Source organism: Alligator sinensis, unplaced genomic scaffold (genome assembly GCF_000455745.1).
Source record: "Alligator sinensis unplaced genomic scaffold, ASM45574v1 scaffold405_2, whole genome shotgun sequence".
Lineage (NCBI taxonomy): Eukaryota > Metazoa > Chordata > Crocodylia > Alligatoridae > Alligator > Alligator sinensis.
Window position 1 is genome coordinate 2,031,483 of NW_005842160.1, and position 20,045 is coordinate 2,051,527.

The 20,045-nt window shown below is 44.6% G+C and overlaps 1 protein-coding gene across 1 annotated transcript in view; it reads right to left on the reverse strand.

Annotated features, from left to right (window-relative positions):
* Positions 1-1,485: 1,485 nt before the first annotated feature.
* Positions 1,486-20,045, reverse strand: part of LOC102383121 (E3 ubiquitin-protein ligase E3D-like) — a gene marked incomplete at its 5' end in the record, with an annotated part of 136,501 nt that continues 117,941 nt past the window's right edge. Inside the window, one exon of the mRNA XM_014520843.2 lies at positions 1,486-2,531. Coding sequence (XP_014376329.1) covers positions 2,511-2,531 — 21 coding nt within the window. The remainder of the gene's footprint in view (positions 2,532-20,045) is intronic.

The following is a 20,045-nucleotide window of genomic DNA, read 5'->3' on the forward strand; positions in this document are numbered from 1 at the left end:
TCCCATACTTTTGATCCTATAGGAATACTGTGAGCCAAATAATTATAGTTAAAAAAAGAGAGAGAAAGACCCAGACTGGCTGCTGGGTGCGCTCAACTCCCATTGATGTCCTGTGACTCACAAGGGATGCCCAGTGCCTTCCAGGATCAGTCCCTGGGTTAAAAGAACTTTACTGATAAATACATAAAGGAAGCACTGGCTTTTTGGGAAATCTAAGAGATTTCAAGAGAACTCCACATAATCAGAATGTGACCTTCCACCCAGTTCAAATGAAAGGACTGCCTCTGGAAAATGAGCAGATTTCTTAATTTAAAGATAGATATTGAAAAAAGGTGGCCCATATAAACAGCTTTTTTTTTTTTTTTGCACACAAACATCCATAAGCCCATATGCATACTCTCTCTCCAAGAGTCTTAGGAATTGTCAGACTGAGCCAGACCCATGGTCCAGCTAGTTTATCGTATCTCTGATGGAATTCATGGAGACAGATAAGTGTCTCCTGAGGGAGGTCTCCTCTCACACCCAAAGAACAAAGACTGATTTAAACCCAGAAACATGGAGTTTAATAACTCTTCCAAAATGCATGCTAATATTAACTATAACCCTGGGTAGTCTCATCAGCCTTTGTGAGTCTTGCTAAGGTTTTGGCTTGATGAGGGTGATCTTGAGGGTGTAGCATAGCAAAATAGATTGCTTCTGAATGTTACAAAATGCAGGGTTTCAAATATGTATAAAACCGAGGCTGAAGTTTGCAGTATGAAAGGGAGCTGAAATATGAATTCCCTCATGAAGCTCAAGCTATTTCCTTAGTTTAGACAGAGCAGAGAGCAGCTGCTGAACAAAAGTAATAGTATTACTTGTATAGAGATAAATAGATCATCTCTCTCTGTCCATTGCCCACCCACACGTACAAATCCTTTCTGGTACTTTTCTGAGCAGCGGAGGCAAAAGTGATTACTGACAACTGGAGAGGGAGCAGTGCACTCTGCATCTGAAAACAAGAAAAAGTCTTTTTTTTTCTGTAGATAGTGTATTTGGAAATATCAGTCCAGTGACAAGTAAATACGTGTCCGCAACACAGAAATCATTCCAACTCCAATTAGCATTAAGTGGCACCCTCATTGACAGACTCATAAGAAGCAGAAGAACTGAATGGCATTGAACTACACTCCCACCCAGATATGAAAGATAGTTAGCCAAGCTTTTCCAAAGTCAAGCAGAGGGTAGATCAGGGTGTCACCTTACAGACTAACAGATACAGGGAACCATGATCTTTCACAGGTGACAGCTTGCTATCATCTGATGAAGTAGGCTGTCACTTACAAAAGCTTATACCTCTCTGAAGCAGTTAGTCTGTAAGGGCATTTTTGCAACGCTGGGTGCTTTGAAAAGCACCCAGCACTGCGACACATATAGTTGTATAAGTGGCAAAATGCATGTCAGCTCTGAGAAAATGGTGGCAGCATGCTTTTGAACTATAACATCTTGGAGATGCTTTAGTTCAGAAGTGCAGCACCGCCCTTTTCTGCACACTGACGCGCACTTCGCTGCTTATACAACTACACGGGGCGCAGTGCAGTTCGCCTCAGCTCATGTGTGAAGCAGTTGAGTCTGCTCTGAAGTAGCAGATCACTGGCGTGTAGCTGGAAAAAAAGTCTGTGAATAAATGCCCTAATATGGCAGCTTGCCCAACTTTCTGCCACCCAAACATGTGGTCTCTCCAAAGAAGGGATGAGGTACCTCAGAAGGACAATGTATGCAAGGATGTATTGCCCTGGACACAGATGAATTCTGTCAAAAGAACTCCTAACAGCCCCTACAAAGCCTACATTAGCATGCATGCTTCTTTTTAAAGTTGCAGGGTCATTTCTTTCAAGTAATCACAAAATCTTTTTGTTGTAAATTTTAATGGAAGCAGTGTCAATCTCATTTAGTTTTACACAGAGTACAGGCACTGAAATACCAGTTTCTCTCTTGAAAAGGAATGTGTGTGATGCAGGCCCAAGGTTGCTGGAAAACATCATTTTGTATTTTCGAATTCTATTTATCTGGTGACCTTTTAGGTTTATCAACCGAAACAAAGTAGAAAAAAGTACTGCATGCATGTCTTAGAATTCACTACATTGAATACTTTATACCTTCTATTGGCTGCCCGTTCTTCATTTTCCATGCAAGACAAATCGGTTTATGAAGCACTGTGCCATAGAGAGGTTGGCACATAATTTCTTCACCCTTGGCAATGAAGGGGTCATCATTACAGAAATACCAGTTTTCTGACATGGGAGGTAAGTCACTCTCAGAACTCCAGGCATGTAGCATATGCCTCCCTGAGTTAGTTATTGCTCTCTGTTACTGGCTTTGTATTTTCATAATCAAATAGCAAGCTAGAAAAAGGATGAAATAAAATGTCTTTCTTTTTATCCTCAATGGCTCTGAAATTATCCTTAAATTTGTGTGTACCATTTGAAAGTTAACTTGAGAAGAATTTTCAACTAATGTGTCTGGATTCTTCATACCTTTAAAAAGGCAACCTATAAAAGGAAAACAAAAACACACAAACAAAATGTTAGTCTTAACATTGTAGAAAAGGCGCAAAGAACTTTTCTTGACTCCGTTTAAAGAAATATGGACTACAATCTACTTATCACCTAAAGAAGAAAGAAAAAGTATATTAATCCAAAGATGTTTGGTATGTTCACAAAGCAGTGGGTGTTAAATGAGAAAATGATTCTACTTAGTTTATTTTATTTCCTATTTTTAAATGCATCCCTTTCATGTCCCTAAGCTCAACATGCTTGCTGCTGAACTGAATCAGCTGCAGGAGTTTTCAGACTGCAGCAAGGATTAGCAAAATGATCTGTTCTGTATTACTGTAAACGAAAGCCAAATACGTCATTTTTCTCCTTGCATGTCAAATGCTGTTTCTTTCTAAGTGACAAAGTACAGGGCATTCATCTTGTCCACTTTAGGAGGACAGCTGACAGCACTCTGAAACTGGCTTAGATTTAAATCCCTGATACACTACTCATTTTGCCCAAAATACTCACTTGTTTAAAAGATGTTGTCTCTTGTTGCTATGAGCAAAATCCTGATCCCATCAATGTCAGTGGAAAAAAAAAACAGCTCCTTTGCATTTCCAGGGGACTAGGAATCATTCCAAAGACTACACCTTTATAAAGAAAAACCCTGAAAGGGGGTAAACTGCACGGAAAACTCTGCATGGTTCAGGACATGGAAAAAGTCTTTTCTCCCTTCAGTGGGGGGGACAAAAGACAGTACAGAAGGAAAAAGGGATGTGACCTGTTGACCAGAGGTCCCAACCCATCAGCTGTTGGATCACTGGAATATTCTAGCTGTCCCTCCATGACCCATCATGCCGCACATAGCATATGACACTGACCAACTGTATCAACAGAGCAGCTCTCCCTTGATAAACAAACTCATAGCATGTAAGCTGTACATAGGATTAAAAGTAAACAAAACTGATGCCCCATAAAAACAAAGAAGGAAAAAGTATCATGAGAGATATACATCTGAAATGAAATCTTCATAATTTTACAAGGAGCAGGCAAGTTTTACCACCTGAAACCTGACACACTGCTCCTGCCTTTGTTCAAGGTAATTTGCACCATCACAGAGCCCAGATACCCCACCACATAAGAAATTCCTGCCAGAAGGGCATTCCATCTTTTTACTCTTCTGTGAAATATGAAACATCATAACCAGAAGGAAATATGACTCTACATCCTGCTTGCCACCAAACAACTTGGAGGTAAACAGATTATTCCAACTTTTCTCTGAGCCTAATCTGCATAAAATGAACTGTTCCAAACAGGAGATCTTACCACACCTTCAACTCTCCTATGATATGTGAACTTTCATTTCTGCCTAGGAGAACTTTTACAATTTTTTTTCCTATGCCTGAAGAAGGGTGCCTGTGCCCGAAAGCTTGCAAATACACTTTTTTTTTTTTGCAAACATCTAGTTGGTCTAATAAACAATATTACTTCTACCATGAGTTCCAATTCCTTTTGCCTCTAAACCAATATGGCTACAACCTGGATATCTGAGACACATGCTACATTTTCTCCCTGTGATCTTTGCATGTGTAATGGATCCAATACATAAGCAATTAGAAACTGGATATAACTCAATAACACCATGGATTTCTCTAGTGGGCTGTGTATTTGTGAATGCTGTGCTGCTCGTTAGACACTAGACCATACAATATTGAAAGCAGTGCTGTTCAACTTTGATATGGCCAGGGGTTGCGTACAGTGCCAGCATGTAGTCCCTGGGGTGCACAATGACGCCAGCATGCTGTGGGGGTAGCCTCCGCCCTTGCTGTGTCAGCAGCGCGCAGCCCTGTCCCCATTCAGGCAGCTCTGGAAGTCCATGAAGGCCTCTCTCGTGCTATACAAGCTACACAGGTGACATGCAGAGCCTTGCTGTGCACCAGTGAGACTGGCAGCCCCCAGGGTCTTCAGGTCAAAAGCTGGCCCCTCGGTTGAACAGCCTTGATTTAAAGAATGGATTCAGTACGATGTAGCTGTAGGGACTGAACTGCAGATAAACCAGAAATTATATAGTTCTCCATTTTTAATACTGAACTTCCCAATCTCGTGGCCAAGAATATAGTCAAGGGAGAGTTAAATATCTGGAAGAGATGATATAGGTAACTAATTGGCTTCACATACATCTAGGAGGATGTCTCTGAAAACTGGTCGATGAAGGGATTTCATCAATAAAAACACCAGTAATGAATGAGATGTGATCAGGGGCAGATCCAGAGGAGGGTGCAGTGATATGCTGCATCCACCTTCTAGATTGAATCACACCTCAGAAGCCTCTGGGTACATTTTTAAAGCCCCCAAAGCAGGTAAGAATCTAGCTTTTTCCCTCTCCTGCTCAGAAGCAAATCCCCTCCCTTCCCACCCACCTGCTACTACTACTTTCCACACTGTCCATGGGCCAGGGAAGCTTCAAAGATGTTCCTGCCCACTGCAGCTGGGCTGTACAGGGTGGGCTCACTGGGAACACTGACAACATCAGAGATGACGGGCAGGAGGGGTTCCCTCTTTCTGCACCTGCTCCTGGGGGGACAAGGCAAGGTGAGGGAACCCTTCCCCAACCCATCTCCACTGCTGCAGTTGTCACTGTCCCATCTGAGTCCACCTGTCTCATAGCCCAGCTGGAGTGGGCAAGATGCTTTGAAGCTTCCCTCACCCCAGGACAGCAGGGAAAGCAGTAGCAGCAAGTAGGGGAGGGGATGAAGGGGAGGGAAGGGGAAATGCCACTAATCACAAAGGGGAAGAGAGGATTCTTACCTGCTTTAGGGACTTTAAAAAGTCCCCAGAGGTTCTAGGCACAGTTGGCCTAAACTGGTGGTTGGGGGAGGAGAGAGAAAAGGAGGAGAAAAGAAGAAGTGGCAGTGCAGGGTCCCCTGCAGTGCGGGGAGTTGCTCCCACACCCCACTTTGCCAAATCCTGGATCTGAAGGTGGATACAAATCAAGTTAAAAAAAAAAAATTTTTTAATCAGATTTTTTTTATTTACATCAGATTTCTTTGATTTAATCATATTTTTAAGATGCTTTTTAAAAAAACCGTATATAATTTTAATTTAAGATATGTTAGAGCTCAAAGATACCATCATGGAATAAGACTTATAACTTCTAATTATATACTAGTTGAGACAATATATTCATGCAACCTTTTTAGAAATGTTTTATAAATAGGTCACAACAGGCCATGGACTATATTAGGGGCCCCATCTTATGGGGTCAGCCTAGAAGATCCCATTAAGCATCTCTGTGATGCTTAGTTTTATTTCTCAAACTGTGAATTTGTGTCTTCAGAGATAACATCCTTATTAACAGCAGTATATGAAGATGAGAGATAACAGACCTGATTACCTACCCTTCGGCCTTATTGTCTCTCTGCAAGTCTGTGTACACAGAGTCAAGTCCTTACCTCTCTGTAAAAGTGCAAAGTTATAAATATTACCAAAGTTAAATGAATAAAGGATTGTGGGGGGTGGAATAGATCTGGGCAAGGAGGAGGAGGGGCAGCAGAAACAGAAGAAAAACATTTTGAGCAGACTATTGCAGAAGTCTTGAGGGATAAGTTTCTGGGTATAGCCAGTCCATTGATTTGAGATCTAGTGAGGGAATGGTATGGTAGAAGGGAAAACCTATTATGGCAAGAGGCTTGTCAGGCCATTAAAGAGGCTCTGTTTGGGAATATTTTAATGAAGTTATCTGAAACAACAATACACTTTTTGTAGAAAACAATGATTAAATGTAGGCTTCCTGACCAGTCATTTTAAATCACAATTTAAATCAAATCCACCCTGCTGGATCTGCTCCTGGATATGATTCTGGACTCCAAATCATTTCAATTGTTCCAAATCCACTTGCATTTCTAAGAAATTTTGGGCAGAGCTGGACAGTGAGTCAAGGTGGCCAGAAAAATGGGCGGCCCAATGAACCAGCTTTCTAGAATGCTAGAAGCCCACCTCCTTGCTTGGTTTGCCTTCAAAGTTTTTCCAAGTTGTGTTGGTACTGCAGAATGGTTTCATAATACAGAATCCCCATTTTCCAAGAGAAAATTGCTTTGTTGAAAATTTTCCCACCAACTCTTCAACGGTGTTCCACAAAGCCAGGAAAGTTCTTGCAATGAAGGAAATTACTCCAATAAACTAATGACTCCCACTCTCAAAAGACATAAAATGCCAGAAAAAAAGACAATATGTCTGTCACTTTTTCTGCACATGTATCTACCTAATGAATAGAGACAGCCACATAATCAGTAACGATTATAAAGCCTTACCTAGCCAGAAAATGTGTAAGTAGCACAGACAATGGACTTAATCTTGGTTCTACTAAAGTCAAAGACAAAACTCTCATTGACTTGAGTAGGGCCAAAATTTCATCATAAAAAGGCAGCAAATTAAAAAGGAAGAGAAGTAACAACTGTTCCAATAAATCAAGTTCAATGCTTTAGATAATTTTTTCTAATGTAACAGTACAGGATCCTTCAAACACTATCAAGATATTATTACAGTTTATCAAGTCCAGGTTGGCTGATCTCGTACGGCGAGCTTTAAACTAGACTCGCCGGGGGAGGGGGCTGCAGGAAGACGAGGAGACGCCATCAGGGCAAGGGGTGCAAAGGTAAGTAATGGGGGTCTTGCCATCAGGGAAGGGGTGCAAATGTAAGTAACAGGGGTCCTGATGGTCTGGCTAATCAGGGGGTGGGGTGGCACACAGTCTTGCAAGGCCTTAAATGCCTGTACACCAATGCTCGTAGCATGGGGAACAAACAGGAGGAACTCGCCCTCAGAATAGCTAGTTCAAATCCAGATGTCGTAGGGTTAACAGAGACATGGTGGGACTCATCCCATGACTGGGCAGTTAACATTAGGGGCTATAGGCTGTACAGGCGGGATAGAGAAGGCAGAAAAGCGGGGGGGTGGCACTTTATGTCAAGGAGCACTACACATCCTCTGCCAGCAGTATGGGGTCAGGGGAAGGGCGAGCTGAAGTGCTCTGGGTCAAGATCCAGGGGGGGCAAGGCGAGAGGGATTTGACGGTGGGGGTCTATTACAGACCCCCCAATCAGGAGGAGGAGCTGGACAGGGAATTTTCAGGCCAGCTTGCGGAGACACTAAAAGCAAGGGATGTAGTTGTCATGGGCGATTTTAATTACCCGGACATCTGCTGGGAGGAGCAGTCAGCCGGGACGGACCGCTCCAGGAGGTTCTTGGCCGAGTTGCAGGACCTCCACTTGATTCAGGAGGTGCACAGTCCCACCAGAGGAGATGCTCTGCTGGACCTGGTCCTGGCCGCAGGCGACGACCTGGTAAGAGGCCTCCAGGTTCTTGACCACCTGGGCAATAGTGATCATCGCGTGCTGGAATTCACCATCCAGCGTAGAGTGTCAAGGGCCCGCAGCAAGGTGGTGGCCCTAGACTTCAGGAGGGCCAACTTCAGTGAGATGAGGAGATTAGTGGGAGAGGAACTGGGGTCCTTGAGGGCAGAGGAACTCAGCGTCCAAGAGGAGTGGTCGTTCCTTAAGGAAACGATACTCGGGGCCCAAGGGGTGTCCATCCCGACAAGAAGCAAGGCGGGCAGGAGTGTCCAAAAGCCCCCCTGGCTCACCAAGGGTGTCCGGGAATGCCTGCTTGCCAAAAGGGTGGCGTACGCCCGGTGGAAGGGGGGTGTAATCTCCAAAGAGGAGTATACCTCCTCTGCTCGGGCCTGCAGGCGGGCTGTTAGGAAGGCCAAGGCGGAGATAGAGCTCGGATTAGCGTCCAGGATTAAGGATAACAAAAAGTCCTTTTTCAAATATATTGGGAGGATGAAGAAGGCGCCGGGTAATGTGGGGCCCCTGCAGGATATGCGGGGCAATCTGGTGGTTGCGTCAGAGGATAAAGCGGACCTCTTTAACCAATTCTTCACCTCCGTTTTCTTGTGCAGGGACCGGGACTTCCCTGCTGTGATAGAAGCCGGACGCGAGGGGATCGCCTTCAGACCTCAGGTTGGGGAGGACCGGGTTAGAGAGCTTCTGGAGGGGCTGGACGCGTTCAAGTCAGCGGGTCCGGATGCTCTCCACCCCAGGGTGCTGAGGGAGCTGGCTGGGGTTATTGCAGGGCCCCTGGCACGGCTCTACGAGCGATCGTGGTGCTTGGGCCAGGTGCCAGACGATTGGAAGGTAGCTAATGTGGTCCCCATCTTCAAAAAAGGGAAAAGGGAGGACCCGGGCAATTATAGGCCCGTCAGTCTTACCTCAATCCTGGGGAAGCTCTTTGAGAAGATCATCAAGGAGCACATTTGTGATGGGCCGGCATCCGAGATGATGCTCAGGGGCAATCAGCATGGATTTATTAGGGGGAGATCATGTCAGACCAACCTGATTGCCTTTTATGATCAGGTCACAAAGGCCATGGATGCAGGTGTCGCGGTGGATGTAGTCTTTCTGGACTTCAGCAAGGCCTTTGACACCGTCTCTCACCCCATCCTAATTAGTAAACTAGGCGACTGTGGCATAGATGCCTACACGGTCAGATGGATTGCAGATTGGCTGAAGGGTCGCACTCAGAGGGTGGTGGTGGATGGATCATATTCGACTTGGGGGGAGGTGGGTAGTGGAGTCCCTCAGGGCTCGGTCCTGGGCCCTGCGCTGTTCAATGTCTTCATCAGCGATCTTGATGTTGGGGTGGAGAGCAACCTGTTTAAATTCGCTGATGACACCAAAATTTGGGGGGAGGTGAGCACGCTAGCAGGGAGAGAGAGATTGCAGAAGGATCTGGATAGGTTACAGGGGTGGGCAGACAGGAACAGGATGCGTTTCAATACGGACAAGTGCAGGGTGCTGCACTTGGGTAGTAGGAACCAGCAGCACACTTATACGATGGGGAACTCCCTACTTGAGAGCACGGAGGCGGAAAGGGATCTTGGTGTCATTATTGACTCCAAGATGAACATGGGCCGACAATGCGAGGTCATGGTTGGCAGGGCTAACCGGACCTTGTCGTGCATCCACAGGTGCATCTCGAGTAGAGCCAGGGAGGTGATCCTCCCCCTCTATGCGACGCTGGTCAGGCCGCAGCTGGAGTATTGTGTCCAGTTCTGTGCGCCCCATTTCAGGAGGGATGTGGACAACATGGAGAGGGTCCAGAGGAGGGCCACCCGCATGATCCGGGGACAACAGGGCAGACCCTACAGTGAGAGACTGCGGGACTTGAACCTATTCAGCCTCCACAAGAGAAGGCTGAGGGGGGACCTGGTGACCGTCTATAAACTCACTAGGGGGAACCAGAAGGGTTTGGGGGAGACGCTGTTTCCCCTAGCCCCTGCTGGCATAACAAGGAATAATGGGCACAAGTTGATGGAGAGGAGGTACAGATTGGACATCCGAAAAAACTACTTCACAGTCAGGGCGGCTAGGAGCTGGAACCAACTTCCAAGGGAGGTGGTGCTGGCCCCTACCCTGGGGATCTTTAAGAAGAGGCTGGATACTTACCTGGCTGGACTCATTTGAGTCCCGTTTTTGTTTTTAGGGTGAGTGGTTTTGTTTGTGTTTTTTTGGGTTGTTCTCCCGCCCTGGCGGGGGGGCGGGCTAGAAGATCTATTAGGTCCCTTCCGACCCTGAAACTATGAAACTATGAAAAGTCATTTGATTTGACCGTTTGTTCTATAGCATATGCACGAGATATGCTTTAGCACTTCTTTAAAGGGGGTTATTTGCATTATGTTCCCCCACAGAAAGTTATTCTTATTGTTATGTTTCCCTACCATCTGATAACCATAAAAAGGCTTAACAAAGAACCCTTTGTAAATTATTTCATTCTCATGTATTACCAAAGTGAATTAAAAAAGTATGAGGAGAATCATTCCAATGTTTGACATACATATTAGAAAAAAACAATCATTATTTACAATATTTAAATACATTAAATAAAATACATGGAAATTAAATCTCCCGTTTATTAAGTTTGAGATTTCCCTTGTTAAATTCACTGGAAAGCCTAAAAAACGCAATGACAAAGCTGGTAAAAACTAATAAGAGACATCCTATGTTTGTTCAGTAATAAGAGAAAGTGGTTCTTCAAATATTTCTGCATAACAATCATTATTTTAAATGTATTCAGTCATTGTAGCAACATCAAGATATCAACATACATATACATATATTCAGCACCTGAGAAAGGCTGAAAAATTAGATAGACTTTTCAGTTGGGGTCTTTTTTTGTGTGTGTGTGTGTGGCTTATCTGTCATTTTATTTTTTTCTCGAAGATATGGAAAACTTGCTTTTCAAGGATCATTCCTGACTGTTTCAGTAAAGCCTAAAAACATAGCACTTGAATGCTTTTGGCACACTTTGAAAGAGAAATACTGTACAAATAACTTTTTGATCCATAGACTAGGCTTTGGCAATCAGTTCTCTGATCAGGTGTTCCAAGAATTTTTTTCATTTTGCACAGCCTGGTACACTGCATCCTTTAAAAAATATTCACGAGAGCTTATATAATCAAAATAAGGACTTATTTTTGTACTTTAGGTGCCCTCACTTATGACAGAAAATATTACTTTCATCTACTGCCATTTGTTTCAAATGATGTTAATCTTAATCTTTTCCAGTCCTGAATAAAAGTTTCAACTTTCCATCTTGCTAGCTTTCACAATAAAATCAGTTTCTAAGAACTTCACATAATAAATGATTACAAACTCCATATTTTTAAGGATTTTAAAGATATATATAGTGTAATACAGCATATGCTGAAGATAAGTTATACAAGCTTATTTTTTAATCATAAATGATAAAAATCAGCAAAAAATGTCACTGCAAATTCTCAGAGCAAGGGAAAATAAGGACATGTAGTTTATTCTCTATGTAGCAAGGACCTTTTTCTTTCATTTGAGGAGTTATGGTGAATTCTGGAAGATCAGAAACTCAACATGAGGTAACTATGCAATGCATTCATATGAAAAACAAGTGCTGTTTTGGGCTGTGTTAAGAAATGCACCATATATAAGGCATATGATGTGTATAATGGTGGCAGTCTGCCAGCTCAAGGAGCCTGGGGGCAGTCTGCAGGCTGACAAGGGTTACAGCCCAGCCAGAGGCAATATGAGGTGATTGCAGGCTGCCTAGGCAACGGGGCCAGCTGGGGGAAATAATTAGCTAGAAGGGAGATAAAAGGCCCCCAGGAGGGAGAACCAGAGGAGGGAGATTCCAGAAAAACCAGAGGGGGAGAGTTAGGCTCCTTGGGAAAGACAAGCAGACAGCTAGGAGCTGAGAGATGGAAGTTGAGAGTTCGAGAACCACTAGCTGAGAGCTGAAGGGAGAGAACCAGCGGGTCAGCAGAGCTGCTGGCTGCTGAATGGCCACAGCTGGGGGAGGGGATGGAGTCCCCTAGCTTCACCTGACTCCCCGCAATACTCCAGCCAGGGTAGCTGCAGAGGCTGCAAGGTGAGGGGGCCCCATTCCTTGCCCACTCCCCTTCAGCTCTGCCATTCAGCAGGCAGCAGCTCTGTGCTGGCTTTTCCCAGCTGCTGAATGGTCAGAGCTGGGTGGATGGAGAAAATGGAGCCCCCTCGCCTTAGAGGCCTGACCCCCCTCCCCCCCCTCCCCCCCAGTACTTGAGCTGGGGTATCTGGGGTTGGTTCACAAGGTGAGGGGGTGCCTCCTGCCCCAGCTCTGGGCCTTCAGCAGCTGGGAGTTCCCTTGCTGACAGCCTGGGAGCTGTGGGGGGGGGAGGTCTGGCCTAGCTGGCCTGGGCTAGTATGGAGCCCCCTCGCTTTAGAGGCCTGACCCCCCTCCCCCCCCTCCCCCCCAGTACTTGAGCTGGGGTATCTGGGGTTGGTTCACAAGGTGAGGGGGTGCCTCCTGCCCCAGCTCTGGGCCTTCAGCAGCTGGGAGTTCCCTTGCTGACAGCCTGGGAGCTGTGGGGGGGGGAGGTCTGGCCTAGCTGGCCTGGGCTAGTGCAGGCTGTCTCCAGGCCCCCCTCCACAGCTGGTGAACATCTGTTGGGTTGCGGGGTAGAGGGGAGCTCTAGCTCATGGCGCTTTACATAATGCACCATGAGTTACAGCGGGTCCCTAACGTCTGTCTGTGCCCTTTGAGTAACAAGGAAGTGTCCTACTGGGAACTTTAAAAGCTCCCAGAAAAGAAAGCAAGAGATAGGAAGAAGCAAGCTGTGAAGGGAACAGCTTGCTGCAAGGAACCAGGCTGCTGTGCTGGGGCTGGAAGAGAAAGGGGTTTCCCTCTCAGTGCCGGAGAGGACAGAGGGATTTTGTTTTGTTTATTTACTTAAAGGCTGACCTTTGCTTTAGAAAACTGACTGAGAATCTCATTAGGTTGCAAATTCTCCTTCAAAAGCCAGCAGGCCAAGTGATCCACTTACTTGTGCACAGGGATCAGACCATTTAGGGCCTTTTAGGTCAGAACAGCACCTTGTTTTGCATTGGGAGCCAGTGCAGACTCTGGAACATGTGAATAACTAGCAACCCACCCCTGCCAGAAGTCAGGGTGCTGCATGCTGTACCAAATGCAATTTTCAGACCATCATCAAGGGAAGCCTCACCTAGCGATTACAACCATTTCTTTCTAATGAAGTCTCTTCCACAGTGCTCAACGACTTTGAGCATTTCTATGCTGCAGTACCTCAATTTTCTTATTTTGAGTACTGCAATGAAAGAGTCCAACATTTCTCTCTTTCAGGGGTACGTACAAATACAAGCTCAGAATAACAGTGGTCTGTAATCTGCTTGACAATCCAACAATCTTTTTTCTGAGCATAATTGAGTCATGATGTTCAAAATTGTACTTATGTTCCTTTACTATAGTTCTGAGACATTGGTCTGATCTTACCATGGATCACTCAAGCTGTGCAAAAGGTTTTATATATCAGGAAACTGATTTTTCTAGTGGGCTGGTAAAGCATTCAGAAAAATAATGCAAGACTGAAATTATCTGCTCACTTTTGTATGCCTTTGACTTAATTTGTACATGGGTCTAGGGTTCTCACTTGGGGTTAGAAAGGCAAATCATTGGCCCTTTTAATACTGACAAAGTTAAAAAAACTGACAGTTAAAAAAAATTATGGACACTTGGTACCAACATCTAGTTATGGTACAAAAGGTAGAGCCTATCAATAATTGCTTGCATAGCTTGAAAGAAGTGTCTATGGCTTTTAATTCCCTAACAACATTTTGTTTTGTGTAGAATTTTTAATATAAATCTTCCCCCAAAGTGTTACACAGAGTTAAATAATTCAAGAGCATTTCTAGTAAGAATCAGAGAAGAGTGTTGTAAAGACATTCCATAGTGAATAAATTAAGCATTCAGTCATAGGGCCAACAAAAACTAAAGTGGGATAGGTGAGGGGAAAAAGCTGTATTTTTAGAAAAGAATTGAAAAGCAAATGGAGACCTGATGAACCAGAGAGATAAAAGAAGGCTGTTCCAGATGGCAGAAGCTGCTGCAGAGAAATCTCTTCTACCCAAAATGGTAATACTGGGTGAACAGACAGAGTGGATGTCTGGCATTACATGAGCAGAGGCAAAGCTTGAGTTCGATGAGTGGTGTGTTTTAAAGAAACAAGATCTGTGAGTTCATACTACACAGGCAATTTTGCGGAGCTGACAATAGATACAGGAGATGCCAGAGCAGGAGAACAGAAAAAGGACAAAGCTGTTCAGTCTTTGAGACAATCAGCTGTAGGAAGTTGAGAGTGAGCCAGAGGCTTATTTCATCAAAACAGGGAAGCACTGAAGAGGCTGAAAGTAGAGTTGAATACACCAATACAAGTTTTTAAATTGCTTCTACATTTTACTGACTCCAAAGTGAGAGAAAAGAATACTGAATAAATAGTGAGGTATGAGTGTGCTCTTAAAAAGACAGGACACACAGCTTCTAATACCTACACGTCTCATACTACTTAAAATCACAGGTATAAACAACACATACACAGAACCGTTACGTGATATCACTAAGCAGATGGAAATGTACCTCTACATTTTTTCCTATTGAATCAAAAGGGATAGAGTGACTTAGAAGTAGTCATGACAATTCAATTTCTAGATATAAAATATGATAGGGCGATTCTGTTATAAATTCCAGGAAGCAATCATGGATTTAACTGCTTTGGTTTTACTTTTCTTACGTATCCCAAAGAACCCTTGCCTCTGTGACTAACATACAAAATGTCAAAAGTATCTCTCAAATGTTCAAGTGACATTTTGAAATCTTCCAGTACTTGGAATTGTTAGAACAAATTGGAGAAGTCTACCCTGATCAATTTTTAATGCTACATTTTATTTTAAATTGAAGTAGGAAGAGACACTGACACACTGTTCATGGGTTTCAGAAATCATTTACACAATGAACAAACAATGTCAACATAAAGTGGAAACTTGTACTTTAATTCCAAGTGTGTGAAACTAAGTCAGGCCTGACATAATCACTCACTGACCAGTCCTTTTTAGGGAAATCTTTGAGTAACGACAGCATATAATCAATACCAAAAAATTCTTAACTATTTGAATATAGCCACCCGTAAAGAAATGAATATTCAAATGTACCTATCTATATGTAAACTGATTTTAACTGGTAGCTTTAACTGGTAGTATAAAAATGAATTGAAACAAACTAAGGCCTGCTCTACATCTAGTTTTATACTGAAGTAACTATTTTGGTTAAACGTGCAATTTTACAATGTACATGTGTAACTGTGCATTCACATGTGTAGATAAGGCCTTCATTCTAGTTGACACATGCACTCAGTTTGCACTAATGTAAGGTTCAGGTGATTCAGGAAGGCAGAGGAGCAGCATTTCTGTACCACATCTAGGCCAGATCTCCACAAACATCTGGCTCTTGATACACTAATGTCACCAACAACTGCAGGTTCCAAGCCCTACCTTTTCAAACAAACTAAGAAAGGAATGAAGGGACTGAACACTTATGCATATATACTTGTACAATTAATTCACTAAAGCGCAACCAGAAGCAGAAATCCACCAAGGTGCAGAACACAGTGCATAAATCACCACAAAGTAAGATTTTGAATGCATTGTCTTGAATTGCTAAACCTGGGTGTCTCCTCTGCATTCTGTCTCTCTCCATGGAATGCCAAGACCCATAAAAAAGCAGCTGTCTTAAACAGACTAAGTGCTGTCAGGTAGTTATTCATTTCTATCTATGAAACTGCTGCTTGGGAGTACACAGCCATTTTGAGATTTGAATGCTGAAAGGAGTAGTAGTCAAATGTATCCCTATGCTATCAATGGGATTTACCAAAGGGGGATATTACTTCTTCAGGACAGCCTCCTGACAGCGTGCAGACTCACTGGCAGTGCTCTAGTGTTACACTACCTGCAAGCTGCTCTAAACTGTAGTGATGTTTTAGTCTCATTTTCCACTTTCTAGGGTTGGGGATGAGTGGGACACCAGTAACTTACATTTTGCCTTACTCTGCCCCTATTTGCCCAGTGCCGGACAGGAGACAAGTAGATGGTGAAAGCATCCTGAAGTCCACTTTGCGCACACGATTAATCACAGCCACAAATTACAACTGTCCAAGGAGAATTATCCAAGGTTGATTCTCAGATTGGGCGCGTTTCATGGCATCCACTGAACATAATGTCCTGACAAGTCAGGCATGAAGCATGTATGGAGCTGACTGTGAAAAGAGCTTTTTATACAATTAATTTCCTCTTGGCACTTCTGGCATAAGCAAACCATAGAAGGCTCAGCTGGCATTAAATGGGGGTTGACCTTCTGAGGCCATCAGGATTTGGCAAAGCTGAACTCACTGCCGTACTACTAAAAACAAGCAGAATTTCAAACACAATAGTGCTGCCAAAGGCACAATGTACCAAGCAAAACATGAAGACAGTCTTGCAAATTCACTGAAAGGTTGGGGGATAAAAGGACGGAGTGTGGTCAAATGAGTCCTGAGTATTAGATCTGGTAAAAAGGAGTTTTTATGAAACCCAGGATGAATAAAAAGATAAAGTGTCTGAACAATTATTATTATGCCTTAATTTTAAAGGGAGATGGACCCTTTAAGAAACCAAAATATTTCCCTTAAGTGTCTGTAAACCAAACATTATAAAGTTGTATTAGTGCAGGAAACCATGGACCGGAAAGGAACACAAAAGAATTGGAAACAGAAGTGATGGATTAAATTGTCTTGATGCATTACAATTGGAAGAGAAGAAATCCTAGACAATCTGGGGTTGAGAACCAGGGGAATAAGGAACAAGGCTTTAAAGCAGGCATCAACAACCTACCTAGGGGGCATTGGCAGAGTTCCAGTGGCAGGGGGTTTAAGCAGCACCACACTGCAGCCAGCATGCTGTGGCTGGGGGGCAGTGGAGGCAGGGTCCTAGTGTTAGCCTTTTTTTGGATCTGGAGCTGGGTCATTCCAGACTGCCATCACAAAAAGGTTGCCAACTACTGCTTTAAAGCAACAGCTATCATTTCCTGCCCAAGGGATCAGCAAGGTCTCCAGAGTTTTGGAACTCTGAGGTATTCTACCCACATGAACCCCATGGGAGATAAATACATTAATGCTGACCCCTATCTTACTATACCTTCATCTCTCCTGTGAAATATGAAATTTCATTTCCACCTAGGAGCAATTTAAAATCTTTGCATTCTCTTATTCCTGATGAAGGGCGATTGTGCCCAAAACCTTGCAAATAAAGATTTTTTTTTTGCAAATATCTACTTGGTCTAATAAAAGATATTACCTCTGCCATAAGTTCTGATTCTTTTGCCTGTAGACCAATATGGCTACAAACCCCTGCTGACCCTATCAGTATTCCTTTACAAGGGTCTCTCTTCCCTGCAAGGTAGGCAGTTTACCAGTGGCACTGGAAACCCATGGAAAGGCCTGGCATCATTGGTTGCATTGCCCAAATAGCCAACCCTCCCACCCCCCACACTACTTCTGGGCACATACACGTGTGCAGGCAGCCTATCAAGGAAGCACTCTAACTCAGTGCTTTACACAAAGCAGCATGAGTTAGAGTGCTATTGAACCCAACAGGCATTCACCCATTGTGTGGGGGGGCTCAAAGTCTGCCTACACTGCCACTGGCCGACAGGCAGGGCTGCTCCAGCAGCCTCCCAGGAGGCTGCCAGATTACCCCCATCATTAGTCCCACTCCCCATCAGCTGGCAACTGTTAGCAGTGCCTGCAGGGGGGAAGAGATGGAGCCCCCCCCCCCCCCCCCCCCCCCTCCTCCCCAGCTCCACATCTGTTCCCCTCCTCTGCAGCTACCCCTGCTGGGGTTTTGAGAAGAGCCACCCCAGGCCTACATGGTGGGGATGAGACTCCTTTCCTCGCTCCAACCCGTGTACAAGTGCCTTGACAGCGGCAGAGGCTTCCCGCCTTGAGCTGGGGGAGAAATGGAGCCCCCCACTTCACAGGCCCAGCTAGGCTCCCCCCTAAACCCCAGCAAGGATAGCTGGGCTGGGTCCATGAAGTAGGGGGGCTCTGTTACCTCTTCCCCACACCAGCTCTAGGTATAGCAGTCATGAGTCTGCTGCTGTCAGAAGCCTCAGGTGGGGCAGGAACAGAGCCTCCTCCCCACACCGCCACATGGACTTGGCCTGGCTACCCCTGCTGGGGTCTTGTGGGGAGCCCGACTGGGCCTGCACAACAGTGGGGGGCCTCATTGCCCCCGCCCCACATGAGCAACTTGACAGTGACAAAGGCTGCTGCACCCACAGCCGAGGTGGGAGAGGAGGGGAAATGGAGCCCCCAGTCTCATGGGCCTGGCCTACTCCTCACCAAGACCCCAGCAGGGGTAGCCAAGCTGGGCCCACTTGGCAGGGGTACTCCATTTTCCCTCTACCCCAGCTCTGGGTGCAGCAGCTTCTGCCACAGTCAAGACACTCATGCAGGGGGTGGAGCAGGTAGGGGAAGAGTTCCCCACATCACAGGCCCAGTGACCCCTCAGACTCCAGCAGGGGTAGCTTGGGGGGGGGGGGTATGTGTGGCAGGAGAGGCTTCCTTTTCCCATGCCTCTCTCCCCTCCTTGATGTGCAGAGAGGAGACTCTGTCTTCTTTCCATGACAGCCCCAGGGGAGGAGCTGGGCTGGTTCTCGCCTACAAAAGCACCAGTCCAGCCTTGCAGAGCCACACAGGATGTAAACGGAATCGCCCCAAATTAACCCTCGCAGGGAACCTATACACAAGTTCCCTAAGGCGCTCTATGTTAGTGTCCCTGTCTGATGCTTTATCAAATGAGGGTTAAATTTTTGTTCAATAAGCCATTTTAAAAGTGCCCTCCAGCCATGAACATTTGTTACGTTATGGCTGCAGAGCACTTTCAGGAGCCTCAGTACATGAAAGATATAACTTCTGTAAGTGCCCTCTGTATGAAAGGTGGGGAAGGAAAATGCTTCATCACAAGGCTGACTTATAAAGGAATTTCCACAAATGCAAACTTGCAGTGTTTTCCAGTCTCCTGTGTACGGTAGCATGACCCAGACAGATTACGTATTTCCCATGTTCAAACTGGGCAAAAAAATTAAACGTAAATAAGCAACCATGTTAATTACATTCTTTTAGCTTGAATTGCTTGCAGCACTGTTTGCAATTTAGGCAAGGAATTTTCTTTTAAAATATTATTTTCAATCTGATGGTATCTCTTTCAAATTGCATGAAATAAAACAGCCTACAAACCAGCATGCATTCTTTCCTCCAATTCCTCTTAACAGTACTAACATCTCAAAAAAGGAGTTATACTAGACTGCTCGGACTGACATGTAATAGAAGTAAACATGAGATAGAGAGCACCCTCTAGGTTAGGGACAGAAATTACACATAAACCAATACAAGTAATCAGAAACTGGTTCAAATCTGTAACACAACAGAAGTTCAATGCAGATAAACTGATTTTGAAACTGCAGAAACCAGTTTAAGATAAACCTCGAGAAATATAGTATCAGTTTTAACTGATTTAAGTTAAATCAGTTTACTGAACTTCTGTTCCAGATCCCTTCCAGATTCAAGTTAACTCACAGTCTCCCAGCATCCCAAGATGCTTTGCACCTCCTCTGCAAACCCCCCATCACAGGGTGGGTGGGTGGGCTAGCCTTGGCCCAAGCTGTCTGCTCCAGCCCAGCAGGGAGGCCTGCTCTAGAGCCCCCCAGCTTCTGGCCTGGGCCACCGCAGGCATATGGCTACATTTCCAGAATCAAAAGTGAGTGAGTATCTGTTCACTTGCTTATCAGTTCAATCTATTCATCTTAAATTAAACAGATTGAATCAATTCAGCCTCAGGCTTTTTTGACTGTCTATACTTAGACTTAAAGTACCAGCCTGTGCAGGTTCACTTTAAGGTGCCATTTCGCTAACCTGACCGTGGCATGCCAGCACATGACCAATCTTCTAAGAAAATTTAAAAGGGACCAAAGGGACAGATAAGATAAATCTCTACTGGCTTCTATTCTACATCAAGACAACATTCTCTGTGTAGGAAATGCTGCTTTACAAGAAAATAAAATGTTTAAAGGGAAAGA